The following is a 19,447-nucleotide window of genomic DNA, read 5'->3' as shown; positions in this document are numbered from 1 at the left end:
GGCTGTAGGATCCCAAGCGTAAAACCAGATCCCATGGTATTTATCTAGTGCACATCCAAACTGTAGGATTAATGCAGTTTGAGCCGAACTGCCCTGGCTCAATGCTATGGAATTGTGGGAGTTGTAGTTTTACAAGGCCCTTGGCCTTCTTTTACAAAGAGAGCTGGTACCTAGCAAAACTATAGCTTCCAGGACTCCAAAGCTTTGAGCTAAAACAGGGTCAAACTGCAGTAATAAGTTGACAGGCGATTTGAGGAGTACAGCAGTGGCTAACATACATTTGGGTGCCTCAAATGTTGGCCCTGTTTCGGAGTATATTTGGCCTGCTGATTCCAAAACTGCCATCAAATTTCCCTTATCAGCGTTGGTTTTTGAGATACAGAACATATGCCATCTACCAGTTGCCACAGAAAACCATGATAGCCATATCTAAGAAATTAGAGCTGATGTGGTCTATCCAGTGCAATTTCAGCGTCCCAAAGAACCCCAGGATCAGGCATTAAAATCAAGACACTAAGAAATAATGTTTTGTTGTCGGGCTGTACAATTTTCGTAGCTATCCCAGCCTTCTTCCCAATAAACTGGGAAGGTACCCCGTGGTCATACACTCTTGGGCTCCTTCACAAGTACCACAAACATCTTATTTTTACAACAAAGGATTCCCCCAGTTAGGAAGCATCCAAACATTGAAGCTGTAAGGCTATTCAATGCTAATCAAGGTGATTAATTGCAACCTTCACACTTTCCTCAAACAGACGAGAGTTCTTTCTCCCACCCTGGACTTTCCACAGATATATAAACCCTACTTTTGCTAGTTTCCAACAAACCGCACAGCCTCTCAGGATGCCTACCATAGATGTAGGTGAAGCGACAAGAAAGAATGCTTCTGGAAAATGGCCATACAGCCCGGAAAACTCACAGCAACCCAGCTTACTCTTTGGATGACAGCCTTTCCTTTCCCACGTTCCCCAAGGCTTTGGACAGAGCTTCTCCTTCGGCAGGAAAGACGAAGTGTTGTACACAAACACACCTTCCACTCCCATCCCTGCCCAGTGGCATCCATGGCAGCCTTCTTTGTCATGTCTATGAGCTCTGCCCAAACGACAGGCCCCGATTCATGCTCTAGAGTAACAGAAAGGGGTTGAAGGATGAGGAGAGGGAGAAGGAGAGGAAAGGCTATGCTGGGCTCTTGCAAACAGGCAAGGAACGGGTTAATGGGCCTTCTTGAAGTGGGACAAAGCTAGGTGTCCAAGGCACCTAAAAGGGAAAAGGGAACAGTTATAGATCAGAGTCATTTCTACTAGATGACCATCTGGATGCCAAACAACTATGTTTTTCTGGTCGCAGATTGACCCAATGTTTTGCCCTGTTCCTCGATCAGTGAAACGGCATTATATGGGTCATTATATGGGTCCACGCCGACCATATCAGGCAGCTATATGGCAGTGTCGATCCAGCCTTAGGCTCTCATTCCTGCCGATTTCGCCAGTGCTGTAGATTGACGATACTGCCGTGAAGGCAATGGAAACTGGCTAGAGATCTCTCAAGGCGAAGGGGAAAACTGGCCAGAAAGTACCTGCTCCCTCACTCAGCGCTTTCACGTCTGTCTTCTCAGAAGTAGAAAACTAGAAAATAGGGGTTACTCGCAGCACGAGTCGCCTTGCATCCTACGAGGCCTTTGACAAGGGGAGAAATCTTCTCGCCTTCGGTTTGGCAGGTTTATGCTGCCAGGTTTGGGCCTCCAACCCGCTTCAGTCCCATAAGCATTCGGTTATCAGTTATGAGTAAATCCAAATGGAGCCAGTAGTGGAGTTTACTTCCAAGTGAACATGAAATGTTTTTACTGAAATACGTGGGTTAATAAGGCGAGGGGAGGGGGAGAGAAAAACCACATCTTTCAAGCATTATAGCGTGGATATGCTTTTGTATGTATTGTATTTCTTCCTTTTTCTCTATATAAACATGTCTAAAAACGGGGTATGACTTCGAATTGCAGGTGTATTTTAGCATTGTTGTTTTGGTACTGAAATTAAGGTATGGCTTACAATTGATGGTATCTTATAAGTGAAGAAATACGGGTATATATTACAGGTGTCAGGCATTGGTATTTTTATTGAATGCCTGCTGTAACAACGGACATCGCTTTTACACTATCTTGCCAAATGTCAGTTGGAAACCAGGCATCTGAGATATTCTGAGCGAGCGAGCGTGTGTGTGTGTATTTATATATATGTGCGTGCGTGTGTGTGTGTGTAATGTGTGTGTATAAGTAAGTGTGTGTATAAATATATAAATAAGTGTGGGTATGTGTGTATATAGATATGTGTGTATATATGTGTGTGTATATATATGTAAATATACACACATATGTATATACACACTTACTTATATATACACACAGACCACAGTATACACACACACACAGAGAGAGAGAGAGAGAGAGAGAGAGAGTTAAATCGAAAGGATGAAGAAGTGAGCTATCACAGTCCATGAATACATGAATGTTTTTCTGCTTCTGGGTATTTCCAACCCAGAGGATATCTTCTCTTGCAAAATGGGCTGGACCTACATTGCCAAGTAGTTCGGTTTGAACTGCGTTATTAGGTTAGTGTAGACCCATATAATGCAGTTGGGATTGCACTGAACTATATGGGTCTAGACTGACTATATCATGAGGTTCAAAAGGGCATTCTTTGACACAGTGGGTCCAGCCATAGATCTCCCCCCCCCCCCCCCCACTGACATCCTACGCATATTATCCACGGTGTAAAAATATCCTTAAGGAGCGCAAATCCCCGCAGCCTCCTCGGAAGCAAGTCCCGTTGCCTCCACCCCGGATTATTGTGATCAGTTCGAGTGTGATGCACTCCTTCCCACCTAATAGAACCGGGCAAAACCTTTGAAAGCCTTGATATAGATCTACTGTGAAGATGAGGTGATGACTGAGCAATCTGGCGGGCGGATCCCTTGCATGTTTACTCGGGAAAGCGTCCCATTGTGTCCAGTGGGCCTTACTCCTGGGCAAGTGCCATCCGCAGCCTTGTAGCCTTATCTAAACCAAGGAGGAGCTGGGTGTTCAATGGGACGCAGGAAGGGGAACCTGGTTAGCTCTAATTTATTTTACAAATACTCGCTTCCTAATATTATCTCTTCCCCCCCCCCCAACCACACACACACCTTCTCTAATGTATGTATGGATATATATGGTTAGCATATGCGTTTTCTTGCCTGTAGGATAATCAACCCTGCTGGCCCCATTTCACTGTGTGTAAGGATAGTCTCTCGGTTTCCCTTCTTGTTTTCCAACGGCTGGAAGAAGCTGTTTCGATATAAATCAAACGGTGACATTTTGACGGCTCGCCTTGTATAAGCAATATGGCTCCCATATGGTCCGGTTATTGATGAATGACAGCCGAAAAGTGTGATCGCGGAGTCGATGGCGAGGGAAGCGGACGCGTTTGTGTGTCGGCCTCCAAGCCGAGAGAGACGCGGCGGCAAAGAGGAGGGATTTAAACAGCAATAAAGAACTTTAGAGCCCTTTGAGATGATGGTGATGATAGAGAAGGAGAAGAGGAAGAGGAGGCAAAAAAGATGGCTTGGAGGAGAAGATTGGTTTCTGAAAGCCACCGCGCAAGGGAGCATCGGATTTCAAGGCACACAGAAATGCATGGCGTCTTCGGCGGGGATAGTTTCCACAATTTAGGCGTCGCTAAAGAAGCCAAGAAAGACATCCTGAGGGGGTTTCGGCTCCTCGATTAACCAAACCCACCCTTGCCTGCCTTGACCTCCAACCCCATTGTCTCCTCCGCAAACACTCTCTCTTTGGACACCTTTTAAAAACAGGCATTTAAAAGTTACAGCTCTGGCTGAGACTTTCATGACTTCCCCTTTTGGCTTGTATATCTGGATTGCGGAGGCTTCCCTTCGACCACAGGCCTGGCAGGGAGAGGGACGGGTGGCTTGTGCCCCCCCTCCAAATATATACTTTACCCCTCCTTCCGCCCCACCCATCGGGTCCCGAAAGGCCAGAGGTCGGGCGGCCTCGAAGTGGCGGAGCTCGGGGTATCAAAGCTGACCTGCAACTTAATATTCTGTTGATGAGCCTGTTGAATTTACGAGGGTCGAGGATGACACCGGGCACAATGAGGACCAAACGAGGCCACGACTTGGGGGGAGGGGAGAGGGAGGGGGAAGGGGTGATCTGCATCCAACCTTCACCCCCACCCACCCCCGGGGGTCTTTTCGGGTTAATCGGGCTCCATACGCTTTGCTATATTTTCCCTGCTTTCCTGGCTTCACTCACATTTTAACAGACATATTTTGATAACAGTCTTCATCCTTCGCTTTAGAAACAAAGGCCCCTTACTTCCACACAGAGGAATAAAATCCCACATTATCTGCTTTAAAGTGGAATATATGGCAGTGTGGACTCAGATAACCCAGTTCAAAGCAGGTATTGTGGGATTTTCTGCCTTGATATTCTGGGATATAGGGCTGTGTGGAACGGCCCAAAGGGAGAGCCCGTTTTCAGCGTAGCATCTCTAAACAATAAGGGCCTTAAGGACAAAATTAAGCACCTTTCCAGTCATCCTCCTTGGGTTGAAATTAAAAGGAGGCAGAACAGACTGGTTTCAACCATGTATATACCTTGAAGGCGATCTTCTCAACCTTTCCTAGCAGGAAATAAGTCCCGTTGAAATGAATGGCATTTACATCAGATAGGCACATCGAAGGGCCCTCCCACACAGCCATAAAACCCAGAATATCAAGGCAGATAATCCACAATAGTAGTACGATATAATATAAATAATAATAATAATCCATCATATATATTTCATTTGTCTTTGTGTCAATAATAATATATGAAATAATATAATATAATATAGTAATATAAATAATATAATAATAATAAATAATATTATAATATTATAATAATAAACTGCTTTATTATCTGCTTTGAACTGAGTTATCTGAGTCCCCACTGCCACATAAACCAGTTCAATGTGAATTTCATGCAGTTGTGTGGAAGGGGCCTAAATTAAGTCCTGTAAATTCGATCTATTTATTTACATCTTGGGGAGCCTAAGGCTGGATCCACACTGCCATACAGTTTCAGTTTCAGAATGCAGATTAATTGGATTGTATGGCAGTGTAAACGCATCAAATCCAGTTCAATGTAGTCAATCTGCATTCTCAAACTGCAGTACATGGCGGTGTAAATCCAGGTTTTAATTTTGCCGAAGGATGCCTTTCTCGAGCTTCACACTTTTGCTACATTTTGCAGAGCAGTTGGGGAGGAAATCCAGTTCGCTCCCTTCCAACCCTGTTTTCACCCGAACCTGCATCTCTCTGGGAATAAACTCAGTCCAACACGTGGACTATCTCGCGTGTAAGGATCGGGTTACACGGAAGAGATCCCTGATGCAGAAACCCCTCGGAAGGAGAGGAGAAATCAATGCCCGTTCTGTCTGCAGCTGAGGCAGCGGCAGAGGCTGCAAAGGGGCCACCCAGTGAACCAAGGCTGGCATCTGGGGCGACCCAGGAAGTTAACCCCCAAGACAACGCGTGGGGTCGCCCACTCCCCGACTCCATCCCTTTCCTAATTCGAAACGTCCCCAAGCGAGAGCGCACCGGAGAGGCAGGAGGAGCACTTACAGAACCCAGAGGCCCCCAGAACCGCGGTCGTAGCTGCTGTTGAGTGGAAAGCGAGGAAGGCGGAGAGGCCCGGCCTCGGAGGGAGAGACCTGTTGCGGCGGCCCCTCTTCGCCTCGGACCTCCCAGCCCCTTCCTTCCTTGCTTGCTCCCTTCCCTCTCTCCCTCCCTTCCTCCCCGAAGGGTGGCTTTTCTTCCCCGGCCGAAGAATGAGCTGGAAGGGCTGAGCGTTTTTATAAAGGCACCAGACTCCGGCCAATGGCCCATATGAAAGGGACGGCGGGTCCCTCGCCCAGCCCTTTCTCTCTCCACCCCCTGAGCCTGTTCCCTTGCCTTCTCAATCCCCCTCCCTAAAGGGTTTTGGCGGTTTGGTGAGAAATAAAGCCCCGGGAGGAGAAAAAAGCGGGACGGGGGGAGGTGAGATAGAAAGGGCCGGCGATCTAGCTTTGAACTTGGATCAGCCCTTCTCTGTTTCCTGCAGGGAAGGAAGGAAGGGAAGTTTTGAAAGGAAAGGCGAAGAGTCCCAGCTGGAGGGGGCTCTGGCCAAAGAGGACGGGTTTGGACCCGGAAAAGGGTCCCGGATTGGGCAGCGGAGAGCCTTAGGAGCTGGGAGGGGGAGGTGAGGAGAAAGAGAGAGAAAGACGGAAGGAAGGATGGAAGGATGGATGGATGGAAGAGAAGCTGAGTAAAAGCGTGGGTGAAACCTAGGATTATATTAAAACCGGGTTGCTGTGAGTTTTCCGGGCTGTATGGCCGTGTTCCAGAAGCATTCTCTCCTGACATTTGGCCTGCATCCATGGCAGGCATCCTCAGAGGTTGTTGAGGTCTGCTGGAAACTAAGCAAGTGGGGTTTATATATCTGTGGAAAGTCCAGGGTGGGAGAAAGAACTCTTGTCTGTTGGAGGCAGGTTGGAATGCTTCAATTGGCCACCTTGATTAGCATTGAATAGCTTTTCAGCTTCAAGGCCTGGCTGCTTCCTGCCTGGGGGAATCCTTTGTTGGGAGGTGTTAGATGGCCCTGATTGTTTCCTGCCTGGAATTTCTTTGTTTACAGAGTGTTGTTCTTTATTTACTGTCCTGATTTTAAAATACTGGTAGCCAGATTTTGAAACCCATTTTATCTATATTCTGTGTCCTGTACGTTTGGAGAAATCCCCAAGCCTTCCTCATTACAAAAACAGGGAACATGACTCCTCTTCCTCCAAATGCTTCATTAATTCCGGTGGAATGGATGTCCAAACCTCTTGGGAACTGCCCACCACGCACTTTGTTTTCATGTCGGAAACTGAGGACACGGCCACGCAAATGTGGGGGAAGGGGCTGCCTCTGACTCTGTTGGAAACGGGGTGAAAGCCAGGCTCCACAGAAACCGGGTCAAGAGGAGGCTGCAAGGTGGAAAGGGAAGGGAAGCAGGAGGCTTCTGGAAACACCTTGCCCTGGAGTCTGTCTTCTAGAGGCTCTGCAACTGCCAAGTAGGTCCAAGTCGCTGGCGAGAGAGACAAAAGGCTCTCGTTAAAATACTCAAAAAGAGCCAAAGAAAAAAAATCTTGTCTTCTCGATTTTCCTCACCTTAGTCCTGTCTAGCTGTTCGTCTGATGTTTGTTTGTCTGTCTGGTCCATTTATGTATTTACCTACCACTCTTCCTTCCTTTCTTCTTGTTTTCCTTTCTTCTCTGAGGCCACATCGGTTTAGCAATGGACCTCCACGGGCGAAAGGCACTAGATCAACAGCAGAAGCTTCTACGAACAGTCCGGGTTGGTCTGGAAATGTTGATCTGGACACCTTTGAAACACAAGCTCCATCTGGAGCATCCCTATCTCTCAGGGTGCTTTCCTCTGTGAGAGCTCAGGCTGGAGCTACACTGCCCTAAAATCAATGGAGATAATCTGGATGGCTGTGAGTTTTCCGGGCTGTATGGCATGTTCCAGAAGCATTCTGTTCTGAGTTTCACCTGCATCTATGGCAGGCATCCTCAGAGGTTGTGAGGTCTGTTGGAAACTAGACAAGTGGGGTTTATATATCTGTGGAAGGGGTGGGAGAAAGAACTCTTGTCCGTTTGAGGCAGGCGTGAATATTACAACTAGCCACCTTGATTGGCATTGAATAGCCTTTCAGCTTCAAGGCCTGGCTGCTTCCTGCCTGGGGTAACCCTTTGTTGAAAGGTGTTAGCTGGCCCTGATTTATTCATGTCTGGGATTCCTCTGTTTTCAGAGTGGTGTTCTTTATTTACTGTCCTGATTTTAGAGATTTTAAAATCGGGATTCTGGGACTGCATCATGTGGCAGTGACGGCTTTGCATTTTGTTTTAAAAACAACGGCATCCCTGGATTCCAATATGTCACCCACCAGATAATTTTCATCGGATTGCTGTTATAGTTGATTATCCTTTTCATCTTCAGACATTCGGGAATCCTCTCTTGATCAAAGTGTGCTGTGTATTTTGAAGTCACAGATCATAATAAAAGCCTGGCTTGGCACATTTGGGTGACCAGCCCCCAACAACACCCCACAGCGAAAGGGCGGCAACCTCCCTTTCTCCCTCCCCGGCCCGCCGAGGTCCTTTCCTGAGTGCCAGGGACACAAACCTTCCTTTCTCTCGCACTTCCGCCCAAGGCCTCTGCATTGACACAAGTGTTAACAGCCACAGAGATCCACGGAAGGAGACTGGGAGATTTGACTGGTTGGAGGAGGACTGTTTTGCAGTCTGGTTTGCTGTGGGTTTTCCGGGCTGTAAGGCCAAGTTCCAGAACTTATGTTTCGCCCACATGTATGGCAGGCATCCTCAGAGGTTGTGAGGTCTGTTGGAAACTAGTCAAGTGAGGTTTATATAACTGTGGATTGTCCGGGGTGGGAGAAAACACTTGTCTGTTGGAGCCAAATATGAATGTTGCAATTCGCCACCTTGACTAACATTGAATTGCCTTTCAACTTAAAGGACTGGCCGCTTACTGCCTGTGGAATTTTTTGTTGGAAGTGTTAGCTGGCTCTGATTGATTCATGTCTGGAATTCCTCTGATCTTTATTCACTGTGGACAGTTTCAACAGAAAGAAGAAAACCATGAAAATGAACAAAACCTGACTACCAGTACTATAAAACTTTAAAATCATGACAGTAAATAAGGAACAACACCCTGAAAACACCATGAGGAATTCCAGACATGACTAAATCAGGGCCAGATAACACCTCCCAACAAAAGATTTCCCCAGGCAGGAAGCAGAAAGGCTATTCAATGCTAATCAAGGTGGCCAATTGCAACATCCACACCTGCCTCAAACAGACAGGAATTATTTCACCCACCCTGAACCTTCCACACATATATAAACACCACTTGCATAGTTTCCCAACAAACCTCACAACTTCTGAAGATTGCCTGACATAGATGCAAGCGAAACGTCAGGAAAGAATGCTTCTGGAACAAGGCCATACAGCGCGGAAAACTCATAGCAACCCAGTGATTCTGGCCATGAAAGCCTTCGGCAACACATTGTTTTGCAATCTCTCCCACAACAAACAGTCCGATTCGCCACCAAACATGGTTCCGAGGGGTCACTTGCCTCCACCCTTGCTTCCCCCCTCAAAGACGTGACCCCCACCTTTGTTTCCCCCTCCATCCATCCACCCAGAGGCTAAAAGGGAGCTTTCCTCCCCCTCCTCGCCCCTTTTCTCTCTCCCTCCCTCCCTCGCCTTGGCCAGGAGGAGGGGAGGGGAGGGGGCCAGTGAGTAGCTGTTAGCCGGGAGGGTGGGAGAAGGGCTTGGATTGACAGGCCCCTTCCAACCAATGGGAGGGCGCCTGGAGGCCGGCCGTGCTGCTGTTAAAGGGGGCGGTGGGAGAGGAGCTGCCAGTCCAGCCTGGGAGCCATCGGGAGCGAGGGAGAGGGAGAGGCAGGGAGGGGAAAGGGAAAGGGAAGGGGGTGGGAGGGGGGATAAAAAGCCGCCTCAGCAGCGCAACCCGCCGGAGAGGAAGGGACCAGAAGAGGAGGAGGAGGAGGAGGAGGAAGCAGAAGAGGGGCAAGGCGAGATCCTCTGCCGGCAAGCGAAGCAACCCCCCTCCGCGAGGAGGAGGAGGAGGAAGAAGCGCCGCATCGCCCCTCTGGGTTGGAGGAAGAGGAGGAGGAGGAGGAGGACCTCTTCTCCATGGCGGGACCCGCGGAGCAGGACTGACGGGCGTTGAGCTCGCTCGCTCTGTCTCTCTCCAGCCCCCTCCTGCCGCGCCCGGGTTATTGTTCTGCCTCGCCGCGCTTCTCTCCCCCTCTCTCTCCTTTTTTTAACCCCCATCCTTCCCCTCCTCCTCCTCCTCTTCTTCTTCTTCCTCCTCCTCCTCCTCCTCCCCAACTTGAGAGAGAAAGAGGCTCCGGATTCTTTGCAAGTTTGGATTCTGCGAGGCGAATGGCGGGGAGGAGAAGAGGAGGAGGAGGAGAAGGAGAGGGAAGCGGAGAAGAAGAAGAAGCAGCGGCAGCAGAAGAGCGGGAATAAGAATATCCTCCATCCATCCTATTTCTATTTGGGATTTTTCTTTTAAAAAAAGGGTGAAAAAAAGAAGAGGAGAAGGGGTGGGGCGGGGTTTGTTTTCTCTCTCCCCGGCGGGCGGGCGGGCGGGCGCGCTCCCGCGTGCGAGTGGGAGGCTGGCTCGGGAGCGCGCGTCTGGGGCGTGTGTATGTAGCTAGCTATATAGCTCCTCCTGGCTTGTTTGTGTGCGTGCGTGCGCGAGAGAGAGGCTGAGGCTGCGGTGGTGACACCTCTTCTCCTGCTTCTCCTTCGGGTTTGTTTGGAGGGAGCGAGGGCGAGAGAGAGGGCGAGGCGTGAGTGCCCTTGTGTGTCTGTGTGTGCGTGTGTGTCTCCCTTCCCCCACCCCTTCCTCAACCATCCCCAGCCTTCCGAGGCCGAGCCCGCTTCTCCACCGCCGCCTCCTCTCCCGTCCCCGCTCCGAGGCAGGCGCCGGAGGGGCGATGCTGCTGGACGCGGGTCCGCAGTTCCCCTCGGCGCTGGGGGTGGGTTCCTTCTCCCGGCACCCCCCTCCGCCGCCCCCTCCGGCCCCGGGCGCCCCCTCCTCCTCTTCCTCCTCCTCCTCCTCGGCCTCCGAGATGCAGGAGCGAGAGCTGAGCCTCCAGAACAGCTTCGTGGACGCCGCGGCGCACCTGGGCGCCTTCAAGCTCAACGTGGCGGCTGCGGCGGCGGCGGCGGCGGCCCACGACTTGTCCCCCGTGGGGCAGGGCTCGGCCTTCAGCTCGCAGGCGTCGCCTTACTCCCACGCCGCGCACGTGGGCTCCTACCCGGCTCCTCCGCCGCCCCCGCCGCCCTTCAACTCGCCCCGGGACTTCTTGTACCGGAGCCGCGGCTTTGGGGACTCGGGAGCCGGCGGCGGAGGGGCGCAGCACGGCCTCTTCGGGGCGGCCTCCTCCGGCGGGGGCCTGCACCACGCGCAGCACGGAGGCGAGCCCGCGCAGGGACACCTGCTCTTCCCGGGCCTGGCTGAGCAGCACGGCGTAAGCGGCGGGGCAGTGTCCGCCTCCGGGAACGTCCTCAACGGGCAGATGCGGCTGGGCCTCGCCGGGGAGGTCTTCGGCCGGACGGAGCAGTACAGGCAGGTCTCAAGCCCACGCGCGGACCCCTACGCGGCGGCGGCGGCGGCGGCGGCAGCGGCGGCAGCGGCGGCGGCTCAACTCCACGGGCAGTACGCGCCCATGAACATGAACATGGGCATGAACATGAACATGAACATGGCTGCGGCGGCGGCGCACCACCACCCGCACCCCCACCACGCCCACCACCACCACCACCACCCGCACCACCACCACCCGCACCACCACCACCACCCGGGCGCCTTCTTCCGCTACATGCGCCAGCAGTGCATCAAGCAGGAGCTGATCTGCAAGTGGGTCGACCCCGAGCAGCTGGGCAGCCCCAAGAAGAGCTGCAACAAGACCTTCAGCACCATGCACGAGCTGGTCACCCACGTCTCCGTGGAGCACGTCGGCGGGCCCGAGCAGAGCAACCACATCTGCTTCTGGGAGGAGTGCCCCCGCGAGGGGAAGCCCTTCAAGGCCAAGTACAAGCTGGTCAACCACATCCGCGTCCACACCGGGGAGAAGCCCTTCCCCTGCCCCTTCCCCGGATGCGGAAAGGTCTTCGCCCGCTCCGAGAACCTCAAGATCCACAAGAGGACGCACACAGGTGGGACGCGCTGCCTCTCCTTTCCCTTTTCTTGCCTTTCGTCCCTCCTTTCTTCCCTCCTGGGGTTGTGGAAGGGGAAAAGCGATGTGTATATACAGGCAGTGCCCGACTTATCAACATATAATTTTAATGCATGATTAAATACCTAAAATCAAACTTAGCTAAGCTGCAACCTAGTGTCGACCCCTATCAGGAAGTCTGGTTTAATATAGTGGTTTTTATGACTGAGTGAATATACAAGGGATAGTCCTTTGACTCACTCGGGGTTTGGGAAAAGAGTCCTGTTAAAGTGGAAACATTACCTAGGTCGTTCACAGCTTGCCTGTTGAAAATCATTTGGCTTGAACAAGCTTTGAAAACTTCATTTAAATCTAATATTTCAACTGAAACATTATCTATTTATCTATCTATCTACCTATTTATTCGTATTAGCTTCTGGTTTGATAGAATTGGCCGTCTGCAAGGACGTTACCCAAGGGACGCTGGGATGTTTTACCATCCTGTGGGAGGCTTCTCTTATGTCCCGACTCAGTGGGCAAGAGGACAGGACGTGAGAGAAATCTACCCCTCGGAAGGGAAATTCACCCCTGAAAGAATTATCCTGGGGAAAAGGAGTGTCCACTAAAGCTTTATCGCCCATCTTTGTTTCCACAACAAGCCATATTTTTCAAAATTCAATTCTCACAGGGACAGAGAGTGGGATGAAATCTTCAGAACAGAAGCACAAACAACAAAACAAACCCCAGGGGTGTTAACCCTTCCCTATACTAGCCAAAGCTTTTATTTATATTCAAATTTAGCTTTAGAACAAATCTACAGAACCTAATTTGGGGACTGCTTGTATATCCATATTTCCTCAAGTCTAAAAGGCACACTCACTTAAGTTCTAGCAAGAGAGGAGGGGAGAAAGACATCGTTAATTGTGTTGTCTAACGCTTTCATGGCCAAAATCACTGGGTTGCTGTGAGTTTTCCGGGTTGTATGGCCATGTACCAGAAGCATGCTTCTGGGGCATCTCCATACAGCTAGGAAAACTCAAAGCAACCCATATCATATATCAAAGCAATTCGAAGTGGCACCCCGTGTTTAGAGATGTTTCTATCGAGGAGAAAGGCACGTCTTAGGAGCAGTGTTTTTAAAATGCAATTTGTTTTCCTTCTCCCTTCTGTCCTCCACACTTTTCTTTCTCAAAGTAAGGATTTTGCTTTCTCAATCTGTGCGCAAAGAGAGTAGGAAACAGGGAAAGAAAACACACGCAAACCGGCAAAACAGGTCCAAACGTGGCAGAGACGCGCACCGAGGACGAGTGAGCCTAAAACTCTGTACTCCTCGGCGCTCTGTGTTTTTTATTTTTGTTCCTAAAACAAACTGATCTCCTTCCAAGGAAATCTCCTAGTCAGACCGATGGAGAATCGTTTTCCTTCGGGGTTTTCTTCTTCCGAACAGGCCTAGAGAGTTCCCTAAACAAACGCATTGGCCTTTGCATGGGAGGTGCCCTTTGGAGCAGGGATTTGGAAGCAACGTTGCGCTCTGCATTTGGGGGTGAGAGAGATTGTTTTCTCTCGCTCTTGGCTTCCCTCAGAAACAAACGAGTTTTTTTTTCCAGGGGATGTTGCTTCCCATTAAATTTAAATGGGGTGAGGCCGGGCCATAAAACTTTCTCATTTCCAAAAAATGGCGGTTATGCAAAAGGGTATGCAAGAGGGTTTGGGGTTGGCAAATCTTGGCGCGAGGACCCTCCCCACGTGAGGATCCGTGTCTCCTGACCCTAAAGGGTTTGGATGCGGGCAAAAAGGGCACACACACGCACACCAGACAAACAAACGCGAGGTTTGTGCTGAGGATTTCTCTGCACAACGGCGGCGGGAGGGAAGGAGCAAACGGGCAGCTAAATATTTGGCCGATTTCCGGGCGTCAATATTGACGGAAGGAAATGCAGCCAAAGCCCTGCGATTGTGTCGGGTGTGAGTGTGGAGAACGGGGCTGAGGTGCGAGACGGGCTTCACCCACAAGGTCGAACCAAACCCGAGACGTGGATTCGGCGCCGCTTAAAGAGCGGATGTCTTTAAGAAACAATCGAGGTGCTAATGGAATTCCACGCGAAATCGCACCCACGATTTCGGGGGGAGAAGGCAGGAAGGAAGGGGGGGGGGGAATCCGGCAGCGTTTGATTCCTCACACCTCCAAATGACTCTGGCAAGAAAAATCTGGCAAAGGGCGAAGCAACTCCGGGAAAAGGCCAAATGGATTGTTTTCCTCTGCCTTCCCTTCTCTTTCCCCTCTCCGCAGTTCTCTTTCCCCTTTCTAATCTTTGCTTGGGGAGGTGGGACATGTTTTTTCAAACCTTGGCTCGTTTGAGGACAGGGTTAAACCAAGGGGATGTTATGTGGCAGGATCTGTTTTCTTGAACGAGGGGAGGACGTGTGTTCTACCCAATGGGTTTCTCTGTAGCACCAGATGAAATATTCATGTGTCTGGCGGATATACATCTTCCAGCGTCTCCCTTTTCGCTTCTCCAGAAGCAACAACCACAGGTTGTTTTGATACACTGTGGACGTTTGGGATCTGTATTCCTCCAAGCTAAAGAAGGAAGTCAATATTCCCGGGTTGTTTTTTGTTGGGTTTTGCCTGGGGCATTCATTGGCTTTGCTTCTGTCCTGATTTGTTTTGAAACCAGGATCCTACGCCTCTCAATGGCGGTTTGTTTTGCTCCTGGGGATGGCTGCTTTATAGATGTCTCCGTGTACGTGTGTTTACCTTTTTAAAATGGTTGTTTTCTTCTTCCTGTTGTTGTTGCTGTTTCGGCGGCGCCGCTTTGCAGGAGAGAAGCCCTTCCAGTGCGAGTTCGAGGGCTGCGACCGGCGCTTCGCCAACAGCAGCGACCGGAAAAAGCACATGCACGTCCACACCTCGGACAAACCCTACCTGTGCAAGATGTGCGACAAGTCCTACACACATCCCAGTTCTCTGCGGAAACACATGAAGGTAATCCACAGCCAGGGACTGGCCAAGAGGACCGGGGGAGAGGAGGAGGAGGAGAGGTCTGAAGAGAGGGCCCCCCTTCCTCTTCCTCCTCCTCCTCTTCCTCCTTATCCAAAGGCTGTGGAAACTGGGGAGTGGGCGCCGAGGTCCCCCGGAAGCGGCGGGTTGAGGGAGAGCCCAAGAAGATAAGGCAACAACAATAAATAATAGAGGAAAGGGAAAGCCATAGGGGACTTAGCTTGAGTGTTTTGTGGTTTCCCTCCTGGGGCCCTGGAGAGACAAGTCTGTCCTTGGGTTGCCGAAGGCTTTCATGGCAGGAATCACTGGGTTGCTGTGAGTTTTCCGGGCTGTATAGCCATGTTCCAGAAGCATTTTCTCCTGACACCGATGAAATCCACAAGCATGTGGACAATTTCAACAGAAAGGAAGAAACCAGGAAAATCAACAAAATCTGGCTACCAGTATTTAAAAACTCTAAAAACAGGACAGAAAATAAAGAACACCACTCAGAAAACAGAGGAATTCCAGACATGAATCAATCATCAGCTAACACCTCCCAAAAGAGGATTCCACAAGCAGTAAACAGCCAGATTTCGAAGCTGCAAGGCTATTCAATGCTAACGAAGGTGGCCAGTTGCAACATTCACACCGACCTGAGACAGACAAGAGTTCTTTCTCCCTCGCTGGACCTTACAGTGATATAAAATGCCATTTTCCTAGTTTCCAACAGACTTCTCAACCTCTGAGGACGCCTGCCATCACACTTGAGCATTTATCCACTTTAAATCCGGTTTCTGCCTCCTGCAGAATTCTGGGGTTTGTAGTTTGGTGAGGCCCAGGACCTGTCTGGCTGGGCTGTTTAAAGGCTCCTCCCTAAAGTGGATTTAAAGTGGATCCAAACTGTAGTGTGATGAAGTGAATAGATGCAGGCCAAACGTCAGGAGAAAATGCTTATGGAACATGGCCATACAGCTTGGAAAACTCACAGCAACCCAGGCCCTTCCACACAGCCATATAACCCAGAATATTAAGGCAGAAAAGCTCACAATATCAGCTTTGAACTGGGTTATATATTCCATTTCAAAGCAGATAATGTGGGATTTTATTCAGCTGTGTGGAAGAAAGGCCCCCAGGCTGTCCCTGCCTTTGCCGAAGAGAGCATGGCTTCGAGGAAAAGGAGGCCCCATCTAATGCAGTCAGGCCACAAAAGAAAGCCCTTTAGCGCGCCCCCGGTTTGGGTCATCCCCATCCGGGCCTCAAAGTGGAGCCAGGATTTGCAATGGTTCGGCACAGCATGAAATGGTCAGTCTGGTGGGGCCTTTGTGGAGTGGAGCTGGAGAGAGTGGTTGGCAAGGGAAGGGAAAGGGAGGGTTCCTTGGGGAAGCTTCTGAGCCCCCCTCTCTGCCCCCCAACCCACCTCCCGCCTTCCTCCTTAGGTCCACGAGGCTTCCCCGCAGGGCTCGGAGTCCTCCCCGGCGGCCAGCTCGGGCTACGAGTCCTCCACGCCGCCGGGCTTAGTCTCCCCCACCGCGGAGGCCCAAAGCAACGCCGGCGGAGGCGGCGGCGGCAACAGCAGCAGCAACTTGTCCCCGGCCACGGCGGCGGCCTCGCACCGGAGCAGCGGCTCGGGCGGAGGCGGGGGCGGCACGGCGAGCGGAGGCGGCGTCCCCCACAGCGGCCTCACCTCCAACTTCAACGAGTGGTACGTCTGAGGCGCCCTCTCTCTCCCTTTTGTGCGGATCGGGACGCCGCGGACTGACTGAGGAGGGGAGGGCAGAAGGAAAGGAAGGAAGGAAGGAAGGAAGAGAGGGGGAAGCTCGCCTGGTCTTTCAAAGACAGAAAGAAAGAAAGAGCGGATTAAATGCGGGCCCAGAAAGGGGTCTTTCCCGCCTCGCCTCCGGCGCCTGAGGAACAAAAGACCCAGAGGGATGGAGGCGCCTCCTTGGACCGGCTCCTCGCCCTCCCTCCCTCCTTCCCCTTCTCCCTCCAAGCTTTTCTGTGGACGCGGGGGGGGGGAGTAACCGACGCTTTCTCGGTGTATAGAGATGGCTTTGCCTTGGGAAAGCATGCTTTGGGGTGTCCTCTTCCTCCTCCATCGTCGCCCCCCCCTCCCCGTTGGCCTCCTTCCCTCTCGATCTCTTTTTGAAACGGATTCTTCACCCCAGAAGGGCCGACCTGCTCTCCAGCCTGCCTGCCTGCCTTCTCTAGTCCGTCTCTCCTTCGAACCAGTTCTTCTCCATCCTCAAACCGCCCACCCGCTCTCCACTTTGCCCGTTTTCTCTCTTCATCCTCTTCTTCCTCCTCCAACAACAACATCATCACTCTTGTGTTGTCACTGGGTTGCTGTGAGTTTTCCGGGCTGTAAGGCCATGTGGAATGCTTCTGGAACATAGCCATACAGCCCGGAAAACTCACAGCAACCCAATCAACATCCTTTTTGCCTCCTTCTCTTCTTCGATTTCAATTATTTTCCATCCCTAAACCGCTGACCGGCTCTGCACTTGGCCTACCTTCTCCCCTCGTCTTCCTTCATCATCATTATCATCCTCTTTTCCGCAATGGGTTAAGCCCTTGTGCCGGCCGAACTGCTGACCGAAAGGTCGGCAGTTCCAATCCGGGGAGCGCAGGGTGAGCTCCTGTCCGTCAGCTCCAGCTCCCTATTCGGGGACATGAGAGAAGCCTCCCAAAGGATGATAAAACATCAAACATTCGGGCTGTTTTCTGGATAACGTCCTTGCAGACGGCCAATTCTCTCACACCAGAAGCGACTTGCAGTTTCTCAAGTCACTCCTGATGAGAAATAATAAAAAAAAAACCCTCACATCTATGACAGGCATCCTCAGAGGTGGTGAGGCTGTTGGAAACTAGTCAAGTAGGGTTTACATATTTGTGGGAGAAAGAACTCTTGTCTGTTTGAGGGAAGTGTGAATGTTGCAGTTTGGCCACCTTGCTTAGCACTGAATGGCCTTGCAGCTTCAAAGCCTGGCTGCTTCCTGCCTGGGTGAATCCTTTGTTGGGACGTGATTGGCTGGCCCTGATTGTTTCTTGTCTGGAATTCCCCTGTCTTGTTCTTTATTTACTGTCCTGATTTTAGAGTTTTTTAAAATACTGGTAGCCAGATTTTGTTCATTTTCATGGTTTTCATCCTTTCTATTAGAAATTGTACCAGTATATATTTTAAAAAACCCTTCTCATACAGGGAGAGAAACATCGCAGCCCCCCCCCCCCGCAACGTCCTTGCAGAGGACCAATTCTCTCACACCAGAAGCGACTTGCAGTTTCTCAAGTCGCTGGTGACACACACAAAAAATCTTCTTTGCCTTTTTCCATTCTTGTCCGACTTGCCTGCCTTTCCCCCTGCATTTTTCTCCTGCTCTCTCCTTTCTGTGATCTTCCATTCACCCCATTTTTAAATAAATAAATAAATAAATGAAATAAAAAGGTGGGGGGAGGGAGGGGGAGGGAAGTAACGTGGAATCAAATGGGTTCTTTTGTAATTGTGGTCTTGAATATTGTGTTTCCTTATTTTTAATTTAATTTTTTCTTCTTAAAAAAAGGGGCAACTTTTGATTGTAAAGGTATATTTCAGCTCTAGACTGGAAAGATTTTTAAAACGAAAAGGAAAAACAAAAAAACTCCCCCAACCCAACCCAACCCAACCCAACACACGTGCCAAAGTCTCTCTCCATGCTCTTCTTTCTGCAGAACCACCCAGACCCTTCCCTGACCCTCCTCTTCCTTCCAAGGCTTGTGAATGTATTTTCTTCTGTTAGCTGGGTTTACATGTGATGTTTTAGTGCTCTTTGCCAGTCCGGTTTGTTAGCTCCTGTCTGGAAGTTTGTCGGGAGAGGGGGAGGGGGGCGTTTTTAAATATAGTGCCATTAGGGTTTCCCCATCCAAAAAAAGCGACCTTCCTTGTGTAAATACCTGTTGCCATATTTATCCATTTGTAATTAAATTATGGTATTAACTTGCTACAGATGAAACAGTATTTATAAAGAATGTTTCTTAACTATAAATATGTACAATTGTGAGCATAAACTGTTTCGGGATTTTTTTTATTTGAAGGTTTATGTGGTTTCATTTTTTGTGATATGTTTTCTTTTGAGAGTAATGCATACAGAAATATAATAAAATGTGTTGGAAACTACAGTCACAGATCTTTCCCCCTCTCTCATATTTCTTTCTTTCTTTCTTGAGGTGCCATGTCTTTTTTTCTTACTTTGCTTCATGTGGGTCTTAAAAGGCAACACTTCTGATTCTCTAAAAAATTATTATTATTATTATTATTATTATTATTATTATTATTATTATTTTAAAAATCAAAATTTAAGTCCATAAACGATAGAGGGTAAAAAAGAGAAATAGTTTCATTTAACTAATTTCATTGAACTAATTTCATTTAAATATATATATTTTAATTCATATAATTTTAATGCATCATGGTTTCAATAATATCTAAAATCAAACGCTAAATTGCAGCTCAGGGTCGACTTTCCTAATATAGTGGTTCTTATGACTGAGTGAAAATACAAGGGATAATGTGTTATCGAAGGCTTTCATGGCCGGAATCACTGGCTTGCTGTGAGTTGTCCGGGCTGTATGGACATGTTCCAGAAGCATTCTCTCCTGACGTTTCG

General features: G+C 49.8%; 1 protein-coding gene across 1 annotated transcript; it reads left to right on the top strand.

Moving 5' to 3' along the window:
- The first annotated feature begins 9,548 nt into the window (after nt 1–9,548).
- zic2 (Zic family member 2) lies at nt 9,549–18,959 on the top strand. The gene is made up of 3 exons (XM_062975476.1): nt 9,549–11,825; nt 14,647–14,810; nt 16,244–18,959. The coding sequence occupies exons 1-3, from the start codon at nt 10,601–10,603 to the stop codon at nt 16,517–16,519; spliced, it is 1,665 nt and encodes a 554-aa protein (XP_062831546.1). The 5' UTR covers nt 9,549–10,600; the 3' UTR covers nt 16,520–18,959.
- The last annotated feature ends 488 nt before the right edge of the window (nt 18,960–19,447 follow it).

This window comes from Anolis carolinensis, chromosome 3, assembly GCF_035594765.1.
Source record: "Anolis carolinensis isolate JA03-04 chromosome 3, rAnoCar3.1.pri, whole genome shotgun sequence".
Lineage (NCBI taxonomy): Eukaryota > Metazoa > Chordata > Lepidosauria > Squamata > Dactyloidae > Anolis > Anolis carolinensis.
The sequence above is the reverse complement of the archived record's forward strand: the minus strand, read 5'-3'. Positions and strand labels throughout refer to the sequence as shown.